Genomic DNA, 23888 nt, shown 5'->3' with positions numbered 1-23888 from the left:
TGAGAAAAAGGATATGGCTGATAGACACTCTGGGATTCTGGCCATCAGAGAGGTGATGTCTGGGTCAGAGAGGTAGATCTGAGTGTCATCAGCATATAGATGGTATTTGAAGTCATGGGACTTTGAGTAGTCCCAGGACAAAGATGTAGATGGAGACGAGTAGGGGGTCCTAAGGCAGAGCTGTGAGGGACTACGGCAGAGAGAGGATGTGATGAAGAGGTAATGCGGTAGACTCTAAATGTGTGGTTAGAGAGGTATGAGGAGGAGGAGGTCTGTGATTCCAAAGAAAGATAGGATCTCTTGTTAGAAGCCACACAGCCCCCCGAAGAAGCAGTTAGTACGCGAAACGCGCGTCGGGGCTTTTCGTGGGACGGTACACACCAGAATTTTCGCACATGGGTAAGCAGCAGGCGGGGGTAGGAATGTATCCTCATGGTGCAGCACCTTTGGGCTATTTGCAATATGGGTGGAGTGTTCATGAAGGCAGAGTTTATCCCCACTAAGGGTTAACTGTTTTACTGTGTACTCCCTGGCCTTTTGTGTCACTACTTGACCTTATGTGTATACTATTTGTTGCACCTTATTACGGATTTATTGTTACGGGGCATACTCTCGTCCCTTGCTATGTCCTTTGCTGCGCCCTGTATTTGTATTTTGTGCGCATTTTTTGGTGTGTTTGTCCTTGTGTCAGACACCTTATCCTCGATTTCTACTATTGTTGTATATATTATTATTTTTTTGTATGTTATTGTGTTAATAAAATTTGTCCTTTTTATATTTGCTATTCGTGGGACATTTTGCTCCGTTTTTGTTTATAGGCTCATATTATAGGGGAGTCTTGTCCCTGTCCCCTTGTTGGAGTGCAATGGGCACATCCTATAGTAGGGACTTCTTTACTAGGTATGATATCCTTGGGTTTGGTTCTTGTTGCATTCTTATGATTGGTCAGCATAAGTAAATGCCCCCTGAAAGGAATCTCTGCTAATGCCTCCATCATTATATTGTGAAATTAGCACATAATATCTCTGCAACAAAGATGAAAAATAAAAAATGTTTTATTTAGAACTTCAGCTACTTTGCCATGATGTGGAAAGTTTAGTACGTAAAAATAGTGACCTTTCCTCTTTGAGTGGGAACAGATGCACCCTCTGGTATACTCAGGAAGAAAAATTTAATTTGAGGCAGTATACTTCACAAGATAAACTGTCTATATTAATATATAAATCTTTTACACCTAATAAGATTGGTGTCCTTACCTTGAAAATGCACGTCACAATGGCTGCATAACCTTTTTTGAAGCTTTGGACGCAATCTCTTCCCATCTAGCTTGATTGACTACTCCTCAATGATTAGCAAATCTCATGAAATTGATTTTGGGTAGATTCACTCGAAACCGCCATCAGATTTGGCTTGATAAGAATTAAATTTGGTATAGATGGAATTTGCCCATAAAAGACGCTTATTATACTTCAAGTATTCTTCAGATCTCAGAGCCTAATAAACGGAGGCTCAGAAAAAAGTAAAAAAATTAGTAAGATTATACTCACTTGCCAAAGGCCCGCTCTCAAATTTTTTTGAGACTGCAGCTTGGTCTTTGGTCCAGATTTATCTGAGCTGCCTACTTAGGCCGGGGTCACACTTGCGAGTGCAATTAAATACATGCAGCCATATGCTCTGGTCCAGAGTGCCGGCGGCAGTTCCGGGTATTGATGCAAGAGACTCGCGTGAGTTTCTCGCATTGTACTCGCAAGTGTGACCCCAGCCTTATCATGAGGCTATGTGAGTTGCGCCCAACATGACTGACTGAGGTCTAGTCAGTGGAAGAAGATTCAGACCAAAGACCATTCTGAAGCTAATGGAAGAGTGAGCGCGAGCTACAGTGTAAGGACAGTTGAGAGGTAGGCTTTTTGCTGAATTCACTTGAAATATACAGAAAATGTTATCTTCTTGTTGATTTAGTACTTGACAGATAATGCTAACGCTAGCAATGTAAAATGAGTTATTTTTATAATTTCCTGGAACACAAAATGAGAATGGATGGACATAAGCAGGTACCCACACAGTTGTAGATCTTCCGATAAAAGTGTTCTTAGCAGTAACAACTCTATTGTATCTAGCAAAATACATATGTGAGTGTTAGGTGTCGAGTTCCCGCCGTTGCATAGGGGGAATCTCGAACCATGTCTGCTGTGGTCTCCCATTCTCCTCCAGCCGCAGAGGAACCTGCTCAGCGGAGATGTCGGTCCCAGCGTCTGGCTCAGCCTGATAATGTGCGAATGGTTACTGTTGCCTTTCCTGGCTCTGCCCTTGTAGCCAGCACTGGTCAGCGGTGAGCAGGCTTTTCTGAGACTAAGTCCTGCTTTTCATGCACTGAGCATGCCCACGGGAGGACCTCTCATTGGAGGTCGGGGGTCACACGCTCAGGCCCTGTTGCAGCACCTATTGGTCCACCAAGAAGGTCCTGTAGAGCTGCAACTATAAAAGGTTTGCATGGCCGCACGGCCATGCGCTAGTATCAAATGTGTTTATATATATGTGGTGTGAGGCTGTAGCTTTGGGACTGTACACTCAAGCAGGCAGCTAGCGTCAGTGGGGGCAATTAGCCTTGGCTTAGCATCTGGTTCCTTCATGTGTGCGATTAGCACAGAAGAGTTCCAGAGCAAGCACAACCCTTAGGGTAATAGTTTTGTGTACAGCGCGACTCTGTGAGTCACCACAAATCGCTTCCAGTTCACACGGGGTGAAGCTTAACCCACATGTGAGCTCAGAGGTTATCCGCCGTTAATTTGCAGCAGATATCGCTGCACGGTGGACCCCGTAGCTACCTATCTATACTCGGTGCGTTCCACTAGCCCTAACAGTGAGTCAGAAAGTGATAGAGGAACATGTTTAATGTGAATTTCAGCAGCGAGAGATGTTACATAAACTTTATAGGACCAGGACAAATAGTGCCTGTGACTTTCAGTTTCATTGCGCGCCGCCAAGTCTACAAGCTTGCCCATTGCAGGGATTCTTTACATTACTAGCAAGTGATCTAAACTCCGGAAGAGAGAGCCAGCGACCTGGGCCTGATTAAGAACAGGAATGCTGTGTAATTAGAGCAGATAACACTACATTTGTTATTAGACAAAGCACACTGAGCCCAGGAAATTATAAAGCTTGAAATGCTCAGACTGCAGACACTGTTCATGACATGACATTTCCTGCTTTCTCCACGCCACAGCCAACATTTCACAAGTCCGGCTCTCCAAAACCAGATGACACCACCAGAAAGATATTTCGGTCTGGCCAGCAGCACATGAAGGGAAGTGAGCTCCAGAGAGAGGTCCTAAAACATTGTGGACCATCTGCATTTGACGCAATGATGGAAAGTTACTCTAAAGGTGGGAACGTATTGTGGCATCACAAAGTGAAGAGTTAAAAATAAGAAGTTGAACAAACTTAAGTATTACAAGACCAGGCTATTTTCCTCTGTTAAGATCAGGCACAATTGGATTTATTTTTCTTCTGTACATGCAATTTTAAGAGCTCAAATATATTTTCTTGTTTGGATATTCAGCACCATTTTTCACTATATGTAAGGCCTAATTTTTATGAAACGTTCATATTTTTTTCCAGGTATTATGGGAAAATATATAGAAAAAAAGTAAATGCTATTACTATTTTACACTTTTTGCTTTTATGTTTTTTACTACAATTTAAAGTTGTGTTCCACTTTCCTCAGCAATTATTTTTATGTTGTGGACATTTTTTTTTTTTTTATTCTATGGGTGTGGATCTATAAATGGTAATTCAGACTGGAGGGAGCTTTCTTTTCTTTTTTCTTTTTTTGGTATTTCTTACATTGTGCTCCCCATAAGGTCATAAAAAGAACTTTGGGCATCATTTCAACATTTGTATACATTTTTATTATTGCTGAGTTCCCCTTTAACTGGTGCTTGCACAATAGCCCCAGTTACAGGGTAAATTCAGGCTTCTGCCAGCACTTCAGAGTTGAACTCTTGTCTGCTAGGATCTGGCAGTTTCTGCTCCTTTGCATCGCACAGTTACCACATGACTGCTGGATGTGGAGGAGGAAGGGCTTTTAGCACTTTCTATACTTTCTAAGTACAGGGTGGGCCATTTATATGGATACACCTAAATAAAATGGGAATGTTAGTATATCAACTTCCTGTTTGTGTCACATTAGTATATAGGAGGGGGAAAAGTTTTCAAGATGGGTGGTGACCATGGTGGTCATTTTGAAGTCAGCCATTTTGGATCCAACTTTTTTTTTCATTTCATTCAAGAGGGTCATGTGACACGTCAAACTTATTGAGAATTTCACAAGAAGAACAATGGTGTGCTTGTTTTTAACGTAACTTCAATCTTTCATGAGTTATCTACTAGTGATGAGCGAGTGTACTCGTTGCTCAGGTGACCTCCGAGTATTTATGACTGCTCGGAGATTTAGTTTTCATTGCGGCAGCCGAATGATTTACAACTACTAGCCTGCTTGGTTACATGTGGGGATTTCCTAGCAACCAGGCAACCACCACATGTACTCAGCCTGGTGTACTCAGCGGTCACCCGAGCGTGCTGGTGAAAACCCAAGCAAGGAGTACACTCGCTCATCACTATTATTTACAAGTTTATGACCACTTATAAAATGTGTTCAAAGTGCTACCCATTGTGTTGGATTGTAAATGCAACCCTCTTCTCCCACTCTTGACACACTGATAGCGACACCGCAGAAGAAATGCTAGCACAGGCTTCCAGTATCATTGTTTCAGATGCTGCACATCTTGTATCTTCACAGCATAGACAATTGCCTTCAGATGACCCCAAAGATAAAAGTCTAAGGTGTCAGATCGGGAGACCTTGGTGGCCATTCAACTGGCCCACGACGACCAATCCACTTTCCAGGAAACTGTTCATGTAGGGATGCTCGGACCTGACACCGATAATGTGGTGGTGCACCATCTTGAGTGCCAGTCCTGGGAGACAGTAAATTACAGCCAGTTAGAGGTTGGAGGGGAAGTAGATGCGCACTGAGTGCACCTCAAAGGAAGAGTAACAGAGGGTGGCAGTGGGATTTGAGTGAAGGAACTGTTATCTGACAGGAGAAAACCAACTTCTCCGTCATGCTTGCTCATGGGGTGGGGGGTGTGTCTAAGGTGGAACCCACCATACAAAAGTGCAGCAGGAGAGGCTGAGTCAGAGGGGTGGAGCCAGGTTTCGATGGTGGCGAGGAAGGAAAGTTTGTTAGTTATAAAAAGATCATGGATGTAGGAAAGTTTATTGCAGACAGAGTGAGCGTTCCACAGAGTTCCTGTTAGTGGGACTGCGGAAGTGGGGGCTGGGTGAATGGTATATATAAGGTAAGAGAAGTTATGGAAAGTTGTGACAGATCATGGATGAGAGTTAGAAGTAACTGTGGGGATGTGGTGAGGAGGACCAGGATTTGGAGAAATATCACTGGCAGTGAGGAGGAGCAGAGAAAGTGATAGCAGGTGGGAGCAGGAAAGAGCATGAGGGGGCTGTCTGTGTTTCTGTGTTTGGAGACAGAGGATGGTATGTTAAGGAACAGTTCTGAGGAGGGGATGAGATGGATGGGGAGGATGCTGGGAGAGATAATCAGTTAATTACTAGAGGTAGGGATAAGGGGGGTTAGAAGAAAGTGAAGGATTCTAAGGGTGAGAATAAAAACAAACATAAACATTGTTTACAGTGACTATCCAGTTACCTTCAGTTCCCTTCTGGTTCAATTCTGGATTAATACATAGCTCACACTTCTAGGATGCACTTATATGGTGCACATTGCAGACATTATAGTGTCATTTTTCAAAACAATTTTTCTTCTGTGTGACCTCATTTTTTAGTTGTCTGTGTATTTTTTTTTGGAGGAAAACACCAACCATAGCCAATACTCCTATATTTAAAAAGGTGCAAAATAAAGTCAGTAGACACATGAAGGTCCCCTTTGAGATAAGGAAAAAGTATTGTCCAACCATTTAATGTATATGGTGGCCCATTCCATTAATCTTTTTATTCTCAGGGGAGATGAGCCATCCTCACAAAGTTATCAGTAGTGGACCAATGTATGTAAGGAATTGTGATTGTAAGATCAGGCAACATAGTGTTTGTGTGCAGTCTGTAACTGGGAGACCAATAGTTCTGCATGGGAGCTGTAGATAAAAACATTAAGAGATTTATTATTAATACTACTTGGAAAATTGCATCATCACAATTGCATTCGATCAATAAAAATTGTTTACAAAGGTGAGTGGACCTTCTCTTTAATTCCCTCTAAATATCAAGAGATGTTATATCATTACATTAATAAGTGTTATATGGTCTCATACAATATTTTTATTAACTGTTTTTTGGTAAATGCTGTTTCCTTTTCTTTGCTTTTCTTGAAGACCCAACACCGGGCTCTCCGCCGATGCAGAAGATGCTTGACAAGGTTCTGATCAGAAGAAGCATGGAGCAGGCACATAGACAGAAGCACCACGATGAAGTTATTAGGTATCTGGAAATATAATATTCCCTAAGCAAATAATAATAATGTACAGCACTCCATGAAAAATTGCTTAATTAAAATTCTTTCTTTTATTTCTTCATCACTTTTCCATCAGAAAGTCTAAAACAATCTACAGCTTTAAAGACGTTTTGTTAAATATCCTAAATATAGAAATTTTATTTTTTTAAGAAAACTGGAAGCTGCCAAAGAACATTTGAGAAAAGAGCTTAAGAATTTGGAAGCACAGAATGATTTCTTTGGAAATGGTATGTTTTTACCAATTATAGAAGGCAGTTATGCACTGTTTCCTCATATCGCAATCAGCGGACATGGACACAGGACTACTATTGCCAAATATGGCCAGGAGCCAGGGGATAGAGCGACCAGATCAGGGAAATCTGAAAACGTTCATTATTGTTTGGCTGACTCCTGGACAGGAGAAAGGACAAGGTATTCTTTACAAACTCAAGCATTAATACAACAGGATAGTATGGCTGTTGTAGGGCTTGACGTTTAGTTCACAATATCCATATGGAGCCATAATAAGGACATTGATAGAATATTGTAGGATGTGAAGCTCCATATTTGTACATTGTGCAGTGAACATGAGCATAAACCAAAAAAAGAGGACTGCGCTCAATTCACAACGTAAAAGTTATTGTACAGATATCATTTAATTTTGAAAAATAGAAACAATCATCTATTTTTATAATATAACAATATTCTACTATTTGAAATATTCCTAAAGTGCAATTCCACAATTTCTAAACTCCGTACTTGGGGCCCCTGTGCAGGGAAAGGTGTCTGGGCTCCCCTCCTTATATAAAGTATATATTACACAGTCACCTCTTATTATGTTTATTGTTGCCCCTTATTATACAGTGACCTCTCTTGTTATATACATCACTGTCCCTTATATATCGGATTATTTATAGCTTTGTGTCTTTAGTTCATAGCGTCCTCTCTTGTTAGATATAAAATTAAATGACTGCTGATGGAACATGGGAAATCATATTTTCTGATAGAGGAGGGTAATGGACTGGTCTTCTGGTCAGATGATGCTGCTCCTTCAGCAGTCATTTTGTTTTATATCTAACACGCTGATGAGAGTTGGAGTAAGCACCTGTCGTCTTGGAATAGCGCATATTATATACATAAATTAAATAAAAGGCCTGGGTCCCCCTTAATTTTCCTAACCAGCTGAGGGAAAGCAGACCACTGCAGGCTGGTGTTAATATTCTGGGAAGGGGCCAATAGCCATAAAGGTTCCCAGCCAATTAACCCCTTCCTGACCTTGGACATACCCAGTACATCATGGTTGGGAAGTGCTTCCCGACCTTGGACCACCGGGTGATCAGCTAATATCACAGCTGACACTCTGAACTCACTGCCAGGAGTGATGCCCACACCGCTCCCGGCAGTTTAACCCCCTGAATGCAGTGATCGATATCAAATACAGAATTTAGAAGGCAGGCTGAGGGAGGGGGCCCGATCGTTACCATGGTGACCCAATGTCATCATGATGATATCCTGGTCACCAGTCTCTTGCAAGTTAGATAGTGATCAGAGCTGTAAAAGTGAAAGTCCCGTAGTGGGACAAAATAAAGAAAAGTAAAAAAAAATATAAAATTAAAATAAAATAAAACAGACAAAAAAAAGTACACATTTGATATTGCCATGTCCTGAATGATCTGCCCCATAAATCTCTCACACTGCTTAACCCCTTCAGTGAACACCGTAAAAAAAAAAAAAAAGCCTGGGAAAAAAATTATGCTTTTTCATCATACCGCCGAACAAAAAGTGGAATAAAAAGAGATCAAATAGACTAATGTAAAAAAAAATTTTTATCACTGAAAACATCACTTTGTCCTGCAAAAAACAAACCACCATACAGTTCCATCAATGGAAAAATAAAAAAATTATAGCTATCAGAATAAAACAATGCAAAAATAATTATTTTTTTCTATAAAAGTTTATTGTGCAAAAGCGCCAAAACATAAAAAAAGATAAATGTGATATCATTGTAATCGTACTGACCCGAAGAATAAAGCTGCCTTATCAATTTTACGACACGCGGAATTGCATAAAAAAAAATCCCCAAAAAACAATTCCTGATTTATTGTTTTTTGTTAATTCTGCCTCCCAAAAATTTAAATATCAAGTTATCTGAGTATCTTGGGCATGCTTTAATAATGTACAAAAAGCAGGAGAAAAACAGGGAGCGTTTATAAAAATTGTACAAAATGTTATTGAAAACATACAATAAAAAACACACACTTAAAAGACACCAATTACAGACACCATAAGGTTACCTCAATACCCAGAACCGTATTGGTTACAAATTCCCCTAGTACATAATCATATGATGAACCAATGAAGGATCTGTAGCCTCCAAAGGGCCCCCACCACAAAAAGGGTTGTATAGCCTACCCTTGTAACCCATGTATCTCAGTCATGCCTAATCCGGCTTTAATAATGTGTTCGAGTCCCTACTGCTGCATAATTAGCGGCTGTTAGACATCCGCAACAGCTGCAGGGATTGCCTTTCTGCCAGGCAATCCCCACATGTGTTGCGGCTGTCTAACAACTGCAATACATGCAGACATGAGAACTCAAATACATATTATTCATTATTCGAGCGTGCCCAATATACTCAGATAATACCCAAGGATGCTCGCATAACACGATATCCAAGCACGCTCGCTCATCACTATTGATCAAAAAATGTAATCTCCCCATAAATGATACCAATAAAAATGTCAGCTCATCCTGAAAAAAAGAAGCCATCACATAACTATTGGCCGCAATATGGAAAAATAATAGCTCTCAAAATATGGCAATGCAAAATCTAGTTTTTGCAATAAAAAGCATTTTTTAGTGTGTGATAGCAGCCATACATAAAGAAAACATATAAATCTGGTATCACTGGAATTGCACCGACCCTAAGGATAAAGTTACCTAATCATTTATACCGCACGAGGAATGGTGTAAAAAATAGATAAAACCAATTCTTCACCTGCGGTTGATTTGTTCATTCTGCCTCCCAAAGTTCACAGTAAGGTTCGGTGCATATTTATCCTGCACTCTCCGTTGAGCGCTTACACCAAGGTTTCTGTGTAAATCTCTGAAATACATAATTCAGACGGAACCCCCAAAGGATGGCAGATGGAGGCATTGTGGATGCCGTCTGGCCTGTGATCTGGAAGTGTCCATCTTTTCAGGCGAGCATAAAACGCGGTCTGCCACAGTTTTGTGCACTTCTGAAAAGGACACAGCTGAACAAAGGCCAGACATAGTCCAGAGCAGAGGTCCCCAACCTTTTTTGCACCAGGGACCGGCTTTAAGCAAGACCAGTTTTCCATGGCCCGGTGGGTGGGGGTGGGGCTCTGGTCATATGGGGGTGGGGTTATGGAGGGGTGGAGCTTAGTGCATACTTATCATGTAATTATGACATTTATAATGAGAATGTGATTCACACATTCTCACACACACATTCTCACACACACATTCACACACACACATTCACACACACACACATTCACACACACACACATTCACACACACATTCTCACACACACACACACACACACACACACACACACACACACATTCTCACACACACACACACACACACACATTCACACACACACTCTCACACACACACATTCACATTCTCACACACACACACACATTCACACACACACATTCTCACACACACACATTCTCACACACACACATTCACACACACATTCACACACACATTCTCACACACACACACATTTTCGCACACACATTCTCACACACACATTCACACACCCCTCTCACCTCTCCTCGCACTCTACCACAGCATCTCATTGCCTTCCTCTGACACAGCCGGCCGCTGAATGATGACGTCATCCAGCGGCGCATCTGTGTGAGAAGAAGCAGGAAGACAGATCGCTGGGCAGCGGAGCTGCGGGGATTTCTCCCTGCCCGTCGCAGCCACCCTGCAGGGGCTCCCCTCCACCTCTGCACACGTTGGGAGCCGGCGCTCTGCAGCTTCTCTGTGCCAGCTGTCAGCTTGACAGTCGGCACAGAGAACAGCTGACTCCCTGACCGGGGGCGACAGAATGCAGCCGCCGGGGGAGACACTGCGGACCGCCGAATGAGGCGGCCCGACTGCGCCCCTCCCTGCCGGCTGCGCCCGGGGCAAATGCCCCGGCTGCCCCCCCCCTAGATACGCCACTGGGCGTGTCAGTGAGGAGAGCCTGCCGCCCCACCCCATCAGGAACACACCATGCTGCGCAGGAGGGCTGCGTCACTAAGACCCGCCTGACGCCCCGCCCCGTCCTGCATAATGTTCTCTGCCGGGAGCTGCGAGCTGTCACAGAGCGTGCTCTGACCAGGTGCAGGGCTGTGAAGCTAGCTGTCAGCGGCGCCGCGGACCGGCTGAAAAACCTCAACGTCCTGGTCCGCGGAGTGGCGGTTGGGGACCTCTGGTCCAGAGTATCTGATGCCTCATTATAGTGATGGGATCCTTCTGGGGTTTCATCTGAGTCATGTCACTCGGAGATTTAGATGGAAACCCCAAAGTAAGTGCTCAGCATAGAACAATGGATAAATGTGATCCCAAATGTTATGTAAAATGTTCCCAACAAAAGCTTCAAATCAATCCACAAGAAAATCAAGTCCTCTCTCAAATTCATCATTTGTTAATAGAAATATAGAGGGTTTCCATGTTACCGGTAGTATTTTGTCCCCCAAAATAAATTCAGTGAATTCTGCACTCCCAAATCCAAATGCCTCCTCTCTTCTGAGCACCAGTATGCCTAAATCACATTGCGTGTCCACATGTTTGGAATTTCTGTAGCGATGAGAGCCCGTCTAATTTACAGGTGCTACAGTAATTCACTGCAGATCACAGTGAAAAATTCTCACTCTGACGTGTGAAAGAGGCCTTACTCTCTGTCCTGCGTCCTCTCCTCACAATTCATTATAAGTTCCGGATAGCGTCATAATGAATTTGGGGGTGGGAGACGATGGTGTCGGGTCTTATAATTAACTGGCGGTACGGAAGGTACTTGGCATCCTCTGCCACCTCCTTATTCATTGCAAGTCCTTGAAAGCATCTTCTCACAGCTTTCTATTCATTACAAAGTGTCCTATCCACCTTTCCCCTGTCCCTCACATTTCCCACTAAATTAAGTCCCTGATAGCGCCGTAATGAATTGCGGGGTAGGGGAAAATGCCATCAGGGCCGTGGTTTTCATGGATCGCACTCATACCTATCATATTTTATGGGGCTGTGCACATGGGCAATTTTGATCTGAGTGTCTGATCAAAATCGGCAACACAAGTCTATGTGTTTGTGCAAAAATTCTGGCTGACATCAACTGACAGAATGGAGAAAATTTTTTTTCTGCGACTGAGAAAAACTGGCACTGCAATCAATCTCTGATCTAAGTCTAATCAGAATAAAATCACAGATGTGAAGATATCGGTCATGTGAACCTACCCTAAGGGGCCAGGTTCTACTGAAGCTGAATTGTTGGCTTAGGTACCATGTCTGAGCGCCACTGACTGACCTCACATGCAACCATAAGGCAATCATATTCAGCTGGTGAGTAGACCTAGTATTCTGCACTTATTCTGATTTTAGGTGTATAGCAAGGTTTCTGAGTTCATCTGTTATTAGCGCTTTATAGTTGACCCTCCCCAAACCCTAATATTTTTACATTCATAAATACTATTCAGTCTCTGGACAATGCTGCAATATCTGTTGGTCCTCTATAAGCAACTGGGATTGGAAAAAAATGGGTATTTTGTAGATATTTTGTTTTTTGGTCATTCACGTGTGTTTGTAGTCATGCTTTTATAAGAGCACAATTGGGAAAAACGTTTTGAAATACTGAAGCAATTTTAGATCAGGTCTCCAATATGTTTGAATATCTTGTGGAAATTAATCTGCTCCGTAAATCTGTTCCATTTTGACGAACAGACAAGCAGATTATAATTTAGAATGTATCAGTTGATTTTGATGGGGTTTGTCTTGGTCCCATTAAGGGTTAAACCCATCGCAAATTGACTGTAAACTCCATCACAATGCTGCAAAAAAAAAAAATCACATGAGATAAATCTGTTATGTCTGAACTTATCTTTAAGCTTCTTCCCCAATACCGTTATGCTTCTTCTTCTACTCATGGTTATAAAAACCTGGTTATTTATGGATTAAAGGGGTTCAACCTTATGATAAAGAAATTTTGAAGTGGATGTGCATATGCGTGATGCTCTTCATTCTGTTCTATACAAATTACCACAACAGCTAAATAAGTGGTCATCAGATGTAATGAGGTTTGGGGGCTCCCTCTTGCAACATAATTGTGGGTTCCAGAGATAAAAATGCCATAAATGTCTGATATGGGAATGTTCCTGTATATTAACTAATAAATTAACTATAGTGAGCGATGAAATATTTTTATGTAGGATTGTATGATGGATTACCTGCTTACAGACTACTGATGAAGAAGTGAAGACACAAAAGAGAATAGTAAAACCAAAAACACTCAGTTTGAAAAAAATTGCAGTAATCCGCAAGTGCTAGTAAAAGATGTAAAAAACAGGGTATTTGGTTGATACGTTTTTTGCAAAAAATGTATACTAAGCTGCTCTACCAAACTTCACGGTATACCCATATCAGAGCAGTCCTAACTAATGTATGCAATCCCTATCTGATGTATTTAAAAACCTGATCATCTGTATATTACCTGTGTGAACAGGGTTCAGAGAGGAAAAATCCATGTGTGCATACAGGGTAGAACAGCTTTTGTGCAGATAGCCCAAGAGGAGTGGTGGGTAGCTCCCCAGTCTTGTAGACACAAGAGAACAATTATGGAAACAGAAACACATGGGCTACTTGCACGGTGAACAAGTCTGTAGGAACATGTTCACACTCCACCAAGAAGTGACCTGACAGATGCAGGGCACACGTCTGGGCGAGAGGAGGGGTTCATTACCTTCCCTGACATGTCTCAGACACACTGTTATTTTATGATTAGAAGATAGACTCTTTGATTCTTAATTTTCACACGTAAGTTAAAAAAAACTATGACCCGTGCTTGAGTCTATCCTCGGGAATTAGTCTGAGAATTCCAACATGAAACAGCATGAGAATAAGCGACCTATAAAAGTGCAGAAGACAGGTCTATTGGAACCAGACTAATAGTAGTGAGCATACTTGTTGAGTGTATGACCTGTTATTTTACTGTATGTCTTCCTTTACAGGGGGGAAGTCACAGGCTGCTGCACCACTCATCTTGGAGCTTTCTCCTAACCTCAGGTTGGTTGTTTGTTTTTACAGGGTGTTCTAAGAATTTAGGAGCTGCCTACAACAATACAATTCTAAAATGAAAATAAAATTCTGATATGCTTATTAAAGTTGAAAACACAAAAAAGCACAGTAAAACAAAAAACACTCTGTTGCAAAAAAAAAAATCACAGTGGACAGCAAGTGCTAGTAAAAAGATGGAAAAAACAGGGTATTTGGTTGATACGTTTTTTGCAAAAAATTTATATTAAGCCACTCTACCAAACGTCAAGGTATACCCATATCAGAGCAGTCATAACTAATGTATGTAATCCCTATCTGATGTATTTAAAACCTGGCCATATGTACAATACCTGTATGAGTAGGATTCAGAAAAGGAATGTCCATGTGGACACCCTGGACAGAAGTGGTTGTCTATTTCTCAGACAACTCCTGCTGAATTGCTATATTTCCCCCTGTTCCCTCGTTGGTGTAAGGTGCCCAAGCGAGGTAGTCATGGATGAGCTTCAGGAATCCTTCTTCTTGAACCAGGGCAGCAATTAATCCATTGGACACAAGGTTTATAAAAACCAAACATTTACTTTGTGAATAGCAGTATGTACAGTATGTGCAGTATGAACAGTATTTACAGGCAGGTGCAAAGGTGATAAGGCGCAGCTGGTTGGAATCTCTCGCACAGGAACAGTACACACATTCAGCCCCGGTTCTCGGTATGGGTGGCATGTCCCTGTGTTTGGCTTTTCTAGTTCTAGGGAATCTTCTTCACCTCTAGTAGTATATTCGGATTGCAATATCTTCTGCCCCATGTAGTCTGAGTCCATCTTTCCCTGTAGCTTCACGAGCTGAGTGTGCCTCTGGCCCATGATGTCCATCTCAAGGATGCACCAGGCAACCCACTGCCCTGAGTATTAGGCTCACACTATCACTAGCAGCCCAGAGCTGCTAGTCCTCACACTGCTGTCCACACACTGACTCCCTGTCACTTCATGAACCTGCTACCAGCTCTCAGTTCCCTCTCCCAAACTGGGTTGGCCACTACAGATAACCCTGTCCCAGCTAACTGCACCCCTAGTGGGTATCATACCTTAATCACATACGTGGGCAACAAATACATTTAACCCTTGAGTGTCAAGGAGCCATCCATCAGCTCTCACCACCGTTACATTGTCACTGGCTTTCAAGCGGAATGCGTGACATTGTTATGTTACGCAATCCCTGGGGCCAATCAATGCCAGCTTTACTGTCATTTCCTACCAATGTAACTGACACCTTGAGGAAGTGAGACCGGTGGCTTCTCTGTCACTTCTTCCATGTGTCTTGATTTGTCCGAAAAAGAAGGGAGAGTAAAACCAGCACTGATTGGCTGCAGGGATCGTGTATCTTAACAATGTCACGTGATCCCCGGGAGAGCCAGTGCCTACACCACTGGAATAGTACCAACACCGCAGATAATAATAATAATAATAATAATCTTTATTTTTATATAGCGCTAACATATTCCGCAGCGCTTTACAGTTTGCACACATCATCATCACTGTCCCCGATTGGGCTCACAATCTAGAATTCCTATCAGTATGTCTTTGGAATGTGGGAGGAAACCGGAGTGCCCGGAGGAAACCCACGCAAACACGGAGAGAACATACAAACTCTTTGCAGATGTTGTCCTGGGTGGGATTAGAACCCAGGACCCCAGCGCTGCAAGGCTGTAGTGCTAACCACTGAGCCACCGTGCTGCCCAAATGAGTATAGATTTTATTATTTTACTGAGAGGGAAACTTAGGGTTCAGAAGCTGTTGAACGAGTCGTGGACAACCCTTTTAAATTCTTCGACCACCGCTTGGGAAACCTAGGAGCCTACTGCAAAATGTCGATAAATTTAATGTACTATCCAGAATTCAAATTACACTTGACTGCTGCTGCCAATCACTGGTTCCAGCACGGCCTTGTGCTGCACATAAAGGCATTACCGCCCAGGCTACTGATTGGCTGCAGTGGTCACATTACTGGGCTTGGCATCATACGGTTAGCAACATGGCAGGCATGGGTGCGTTACGTATGTCACCAGTTGCAATGACATCCCATCGGCTCCCTGCAACCAATTACTGGGCAGACAATGGGCATCAGTAGTGACCCCCTTCATTCTAGCATAGCACAACTTGCACCAACATTGTATGGAGTGATGATATGGATGGACATGGGGAGGTTTGTTGCCAACAAACAGTATCTTTTAGATCTCATAAGACATGTGATCAGCTGCCTGAGTGTTTTGCTTGTTTGGTGGCAGATCAAAGCCACAAATACCTGAGCCTATACATTCTTCTAATGATCACTTGTAAAGAAAAAACCTTCTGGAGTTTCACATCACCTCTGACTGTTTTTGCACATATTGAAATATGCACTGATTAACTAATCATTCTTTTACATTTTTTATTTAGTATTTACTCCCCATTACTTTGATTCGCAGCCTGCTGTGTACACATTCACTGCAAGGCTGTCAATTAATGTGCCGGAGAGTTATTACAGCACAATCACAGTACAGTATAGTGAGTGGTGATTACAGTTCCCTACTCTGCCCCATTGATTGCAAACAATTGGCTCCTGGGAGAATAGAAGGAAAAAAAAGGTGGCACTCCGTGATGCAGTAAAACAATCCTTTCTTCATTCAATGCAAGTAGTACATGGATGCAGTGGAGCAGGTGCAGTGGACAACGGCCGTTTCGTGTTTATCAGACACTTCAACGGGTCACATGATCATGGGTCAAAAATGGGTCGGCATGAGAATCAGAGGTCTCCAGCAGACCTCTATGGTTGTCATTGCTGGATTGCTATGAGCGCCGCCCGTTGGCCGGCGCTCATATCAAGTGAGCATTTCCGCTACATACAGGCGATCTGATCATCGCCTGTGCATAGCAGAGGCAATCAGGTTATCACAGCTTTTAGTCTCCCATAGAGACTATTGAAGCATGCAAAAAGTAAAAAAAGGTTTTAAAAAATATTTTAAAAATATAAAAGTTCAAGTCACCCCCCCATTCAAGATAAAGCAATTTAAAAAAATAAAATATACACAAATTTGGACATGCTGCGTTCAGAACCACCCGATCTATCAAGCTCTAAAAAGAAGTAATCCAATCGGTGAATGGCATACCGAAAAAAAAAGTAAAAACGCCAGAATTACTGTTTTTGGTCGACGCAACTGCGGCGCCCCAGGGTCCTGGTTGTTACAGTGGTATTGCTTTCCTCTCGGGGAGAGTGATGCTACGTTTGGAGGCAAAGAAGGATAACTGCATCCAGGTATCACAAACATGCAACACATTTCATACTCCAGGCCACTTGGGGGGGTTCTGCTCCTATTTATTAGGACACTCCCTCATATATATATAAATATATATAACTGGTAGTCTGTAGGGAAAGTTAATCAGTTCCAGAAAGTAGTTAGTTTGTGACAGAGCTCCAGACAGGAGTTCTGTAGGAGTTCAGTTCCAGACAGTAGTCTGAGGAGGACAGAAGGGACCCAGCCCCGCTCAGGCTGCCTCCTTCTGAGGCGCAACATCCCAGTAGCCAGAACACCGAGGGAGTAAGGACCTCTACGCCTTATTTCAGAGACCGGCAGGACAACTAATTGCAGGTTAACTGTCCGCACCTACACCCAGGAGGCACGGTGACACCTACAGAGCCGGGTTATCTAAAAGACCCTATAAACAGGCTCAAATCACCAGTCATACAGGTTTTGTCCTATCCTATACGGGGGACAGAGAGAGCGAAACATCGCATCTGTGAGACCCTTATGTGAAGCCATAGGCAGTAAGGGACTACACCACCGCAGCACAAGGGAAGGCTACTGATTTCCACCTGCCCTGTGATCTGGTGCTCTGGACTGTGGATGCTGAAGTTTTCTCTAAAGGTAAAGAGACTGCAACCTTGTGTCCTCGCTCTTCACTGCGCTATTCAACATACCACATCTACATACTGGGAAGCCCTGGGGACATACTTCACCTGTGGGAAGGTATACTATCTAGCTGCAATAACATCACCTGTTGTGAATTCTGTGGCAGAGTTCACTCCTGTGGTCACAAGTGGTACTTCAGCTGATTCTCTCTGGGATCTTCCGTTTGTGGAGGAAAGTGGTACTGCAGCTTCTGAGTTTCCTCCCTCAGGTGATCTGGTGAGCTCGTTAGCTTCTTCTCTACTTAACTCCACCTGATGCTTTGATCCATGCTTCCTGTCAATGTTCCAGTGTAGGACTTGTTTTTTCCCTGGATCATTCCTGTGGCCTGCTGCTCTGCAAAGCTAAGTTTTGCTTATGTTATTTTGTTGCTATTTTTCAGTCCAGCTTACTTTATTGGTTTTTCTCGCCTGCTGGAAGCTCTGAGACGCAGAGGGACCACCTCCGTACCGTTAATCGGTGCGGAGGGTCTTTTTGTCCCCTCTGCGTGGTTATTTATAGGTTTTTGTGCTGACCGCAAAGTTATCTTCCCTATCCTCGTTCTGTTCAGCTAGTCGGGCCTCACTTTGCTAAATCTGTTTCATCTCTGTTTGTGTTTTCATCTTATGTGGGGGGCTTCCTTTTCCTTTGGGGAATTTCTCTGAGGCAAGGTAGGCTTATTTTTCTATCTTCAGGACTAGCTAGTTTCTCAGGCTGTGACGAGGCGCCTAGGTTCTGGTCAGGAGCGCTCCACGGCTACCTTTAGTGTGGTTTGATAGGATTAGGGTTTGCGGTCTGCAGAGTTACCACGTCTCAGAGCTCGTTCTATTATTTTGGGTTATTGTCAGATCACTGTATGTGCTCTGACCTCCATGTCCATTGTGATTCTGAATTGCCTTTCATAACAATCACCCCAGCGGACCCATTAAAGCAGCGTCGGTCACCCTGACCGAATACCACAGGTGGCATCATGAACATAAACTTTATCCCTTTAAAAACCTTTGCCTTTTATACGGACGTCCCAGGGCCACGGACTGGGTCAGCCACCGTGACATCCCCCTGTGAACCGAAGGACCCGGTACCGAGTGCCCCACGGCCCTTGGGGGGCAATCCACAACATTGCATTAAAATGCAATGACGGGCAATCAAAAGATCGTATCCACACCAAATAGTATCATTAAAAACATCAGCTTGGCATGCAAAAAATAAGCCCTCACCTAACCTGAGATCACGAAAAATGGAAACGCTACGGGTATCAATAAATGACACAATTTTATTTTTTTTTTTTACAAACTTTGGATTTTTTTTCACCATTTAAATAAACAACAACCTATTCATGTTTGGTTTCCCTGAACTCGTAATGACCTAGAGAATCAGAGTGACAAGTCAGTTTTAGCATTTGGTGAACATGGTAAAAAAAAAATCAAACAGTTGGGGAATTGCACTTTCTTTGGAATTTCACTGCAGTTGGAATTTTTTTTCCCATTTGCGAGTACATGACATGGTAAAACCAATGGTGTTGTTCAAAAGTACAACTAATCGTGCAAAAGACAAGCCCTCACATGGCCATATTAATGGAAAAATCAAAAAGTTATGGCTCTGGGTTGAAGGGGAGCAAAAAACAAACACAAAAACTAAAAAGGGCTGCGGCGTGAAGGGGTTAAACTAGTAACACAACCTATATCTAATCTAGGATTGTCCTTCTTGGATGTTCATGCTTACAATAAAGTCACTCTGTTGAACAGATGGCTAGACTTATTCAGTAACTCTAGACCTTATTTATGGGGAGACATTGAGCTACAGGTGCTTCTCACAAAATTAGCATATCATCAAAAAGTTAATTTATTTCAGTTCTTCAATACAAAAAGTGAATCTCATATACTATACAGAGTCATTACAAGCAGAGTGATCTATTTCAAGTGTTTATTTCTGTTAATGTTGCTGATTATGGCTTACAACCAATGAAAACTCAAAAGTCATTATCTCAGTAAATTAGAATAATTAGCAAAAACATCTGCAAAGGCTTCCTATGCGTTAAAAAAGGTCCCTTAGTCTGTTTTAGTAGGCTCCACAATCATGGGGAAGACTGCTGACTTGACAGATGTCCAGAAGGCAGTCATTGACACACTCCACAAGGAGGGTGAGCCACAAAAGGTAATTGCTAAAGAAGCTGGCTGTTCACAGAGTGCTGTATCCAAGCAGTAGTGGCCACATAGCAATGCCAATCAGATCAATGCTCTTGACCTAAACGTTGATTGGCAATAAAGTGAATGCACAATTAGGCAAATTAAAGTTGCTTCCATTCCTGAAAGCATAGTTGACAAAAAAGTTTGTATATACCTAGCTAAAAAGATCCTTTGGTGTCTTTATCTTTAAAGCTGTTTGCTAGACCTGGTGCTAATCTACCCAGTTGTCAGACAGCTTTGATCCACCTATCAATGCCCTGAAAGCTACATATGGCTCCTGATCCATGGGTAAAAGACCCCTTATCTAGACGATTGTCTCATTGTAGCCCAGTTTTATGCCTTAAATTATCCACAATGAAATCCAGATGTCATTGGGTGTAGCTTGTTACATGGAGCAAAAAAGAGCAATGGATGAGTGTAAAAGTTCACAGATAGATAGGGGTTGAAAGATGTACAGCTAAGAAGGGGACTTCATCAGCCAGTGTAATCTGGATAAAGCATGCTTTTTAAGGGCAATGTATGGTTGACATTGTCATGTTTGTTGGTAAAATAGCTTTATATCATCTACTATATGTTTTACGCAGAGCAAATCAGATGAAAAGATAGGCCCAGTTTACAGGAATTACAGGCTGGAGTCTCTTAAGATCTGGCATCAGGCCAGAGCCCATTAAGCTCCCTTCAACACATTTAATAAAATAGCAGAAGGATGCTCATTAATTTAAGCAAAGGCTCGAGTTATAAATCTTGTTGGCATTCACAGGCAGCATTTTTTTCAGCTGGCTTTTATGAAGTCATTCATTTATGTCAAATGGTGTTTGAATGTGCTTTATCAGATACCTAGAACTACCCAAAATAAATACACGGATCCTCGTGATGAAAGAAAGGGGTTCACAGTGTGGTTAATGAGATTTTATTCCTTCCTTTTGGCTTCACTTGTGTAGGGTGTTAAAAATTAGCTGTTGATCTGTCTTTGAATGCTTTTTTAAATTTTTGCGTCCACATTCTAGTACCGTAATGCAAAATTTAACATAGAACTGAGAAAGTGGTTGGTTGAACGATAGCAAGAAACAAGGAATGTCAGCTCACCTGCTCAGCTCCTCCACCACCGCATTGTAGTGAAACCTCCACCAGGGGGATCTGGTGAGGGAAGAGAGGTTAAACACTAAGCGTAGTAACATAGAGCTCAGGCACAGGTGTCACAGGTAATGAGAGAAGTCAGCCAAGCCAAGGTCATACACAGAGATATAAGCACTGTACACAGGGTCAGTCAGGAGAATAGTCAGGGACACGCAAGAAATCAGAGCCTACCGGGAACGTGGTAATCAAAACGTGAGACATAAGACAAAGTCGGGGTACAAGCCAAAGTCAGAACCAGGAGGGGAGCGTGGTGTCAGAGACAGAAAACAAGAGGCGAAGTCCAGAGATCAGATCAAGTCATACACGGGTATAGGCAGTCAGAGACACAAGGATCACCAACATCAGAATACAGGTCAGGGGCTCAAGCTGGGAAGTATGAACTACCACCAACACTGGCCAGCAGGCCGCGAGGGACTTAAACAGCCCAGCCAGCCCAAGAACGAGGCCGAGGAGACCAACCCCCGCAAGACCAGTCCCAAGAGAGGAAAGATGAAAACAAACTCCAGACTGGACCATGACACGCATATTCCACAGCACTTCCACCTCACCTGTTGGCTAATCCAGGCAAGGCATAGTCATGAGCAGAAAAGCTGCAGCTCTGTTCATGCGTTTCAACTGATCGTAAATTGTGACATGATTACAATTAAGACCAAACAGTCGAAACGCATCAACAAATTGTAGCTATCCTGTCACGCTGATGTTTTAATACATTTTGAATAAAGGAAATTATATTTTAATCAGAAGTTCCAGTTTTTCTCATGGAGTTGGACTTTTACAGTAATACCACGCTTACCTTTCTTCATTGCAGTTAACCCCTTTCTGCCATTGAACGTACTATTCTGTCCATGCGGGGTGGGCCCTACTTCCCAAGGATGGAATAGTACGTCCAGCGCGATCAGCCGCGCTCACAGGGGGAAGCGCGGCCGATCGCGGCCAGGTGTCAGCTGACTATCGCAACTGACATCCGGCACTGTGTGCCAGGAGCGGTCACGGACCGCCCCCGGCACATTAACCCCCGGCACACTGTGATCAAACATGATCGCAGTATTCCGGCAGTATAGGGAAGCATCGCGCAGGGAGGGGGCTCCCTGCGTGCTTCCCTGAGACCCTCGGAGCAACGCGATGCGATCGCGTTGCTCCGAGGGTCTCCTACCTTCCTCCCTACAGCAGGCCCGGATCCAAAATGGCCGCGGGGCTGCTTCCGGGTCCTGCAGGGAGGTGACTTACAAGCGCCTGCTCAGTGCAGGCGCCTGTAAGCCTGGAGCTGTGCACTGTGTCAGATCGCTGATCTGACACACTGCACAGCAAAGTGTCAGATCAGCGATCTGTCACATTACTGTGATGTCCCCTCCTGGGGCAAAGTAAAAAAAAATAAAAAATTACACGTGTAAAAAAGAAGAAGAAATTCCTAAATAAATAATTAAAAAAAAAAATTGTTCCAATAAATACATTCCTTTATCTAAATAATAAAAACACAATAAAAGTACACATATTTAGTATCGCCGCATCTGTAACGACCCGACCTATAAAACTGTCCCACTAATTATCCCCTTCAGTGAACACCGTAAAAAAACAAAAACAAAGCTTTACTATCATACCGCCGAACAAAAAGTGGAATAACACGCGATCAAAAAGATGGATATAAATAACCATGGTACCGCTGAAAATGTCATCTTGTCCCGCAAAAAACGAGCTGCCATACAACTTCATCAGCAAAAAAGCAAAAAAGTTATAGTCCTCAGAATAAAGCAATGCAAAAATAATTATTTTTTCTATAAAATAGTATTTATTGTATAAAAGCGCCAAAACATAAAAAATGATATAAATGAGGTATTGCTGTAATCGTACTGACCCGAAGAATAAAACTGCTTTATCCATTTTACCAAACGTGGAACGGTATAACCCCCCCAAAAGAAATTCATGAATAGCTGGTTTTTGGTAATTCTGCCTCACAAAAATAGGAATAAAAAGCGATCAAAAAATGTCACGTGCCCGAAAATGTTACCAATAAAAATGTCAACTCGTCCCACAAAAAACAAGATCTCACATGACTCTGTGGACCAAAATATGGAAAAATTAAAGCTCTCAAAATGTGGTAATGCAAAAAATATTTTTTTGCAATAAAAAGCGTCTTTTAGTGTGTGACAGCTGACAATCATAAAAATCCACTAGAAAACCCGCTATAAAAGTAAATCAAACGTCCCTTCATCACCCCCTTAGTTAGGGCAAATAAAAATAAAAAAATGTATTTATTTCCATTTTCCCGTTAGGGTTAGGGCTAGGGCTAGTGTTAGGGTTAGGGTTAGGGTTGGGGCTAAAGTTAGGGTTGGGGCTAAAGTTAGGGTTAGGGTTTGGATTACATTTACGGTTGGGAATAGGGTTGGGATTAGGGTTAGGGGTGTGTCAGGGTTAGGGATGTGGTTAGGGTTACCATTGAGATTAGAGTTAGGGGTGTGTTTGGATTAGGGTTTCAGTTATAATTGGGGGATCCAATGTTTAGGCACATCAGGGGCTCTTCAAATGCAGCATAGCATCCGATCTCAATTCCAGCCAATTCTGCGTTGAAAAAGTAAAACAGTGCTCCTTCCCTTCCGAGCTCTCCCGTGCGCCCAAGCAGGGGTTTACCCCAACATATGGGGTATCAGCATACTCAGGACACATGTACAAAAACTTTTGGGGTCCCATTTTTCCTGTTACCCTTGGAAAAATACAAAACTGGGGGTTAAAATATAATTTCTGTGGAAAAAAAAGATTTTTTTTCACGGCTCTGCATTATAAACTGTAGTGAAACACTTGGGGGTTCAGAGTTCTCACAACACATCTAGATAAGTTCCT

The 23888-nt window shown here is 42.6% G+C and overlaps 1 protein-coding gene across 1 annotated transcript in view; it reads left to right on the top strand.

Annotated features, from left to right (window-relative positions):
• The window catches only part of LOC138658308 (uncharacterized), a 192294-nt gene that overhangs the window by 57432 nt on the left and 110974 nt on the right, over nt 1-23888 (top strand). The window contains exons 3-6 of the mRNA XM_069745784.1: nt 3224-3383; nt 6405-6510; nt 6695-6771; nt 13766-13820. Of these exons, the coding sequence (XP_069601885.1) occupies nt 3224-3383; nt 6405-6510; nt 6695-6771; nt 13766-13820 (398 nt within the window). The remainder of the gene's footprint in view (nt 1-3223; nt 3384-6404; nt 6511-6694; nt 6772-13765; nt 13821-23888) is intronic.

Source organism: Ranitomeya imitator, chromosome 1 (genome assembly GCF_032444005.1).
Source record: "Ranitomeya imitator isolate aRanImi1 chromosome 1, aRanImi1.pri, whole genome shotgun sequence".
NCBI lineage: Eukaryota > Metazoa > Chordata > Amphibia > Anura > Dendrobatidae > Ranitomeya > Ranitomeya imitator.
The sequence above is the reverse complement of the archived record's forward strand: the minus strand, read 5'-3'. Positions and strand labels throughout refer to the sequence as shown.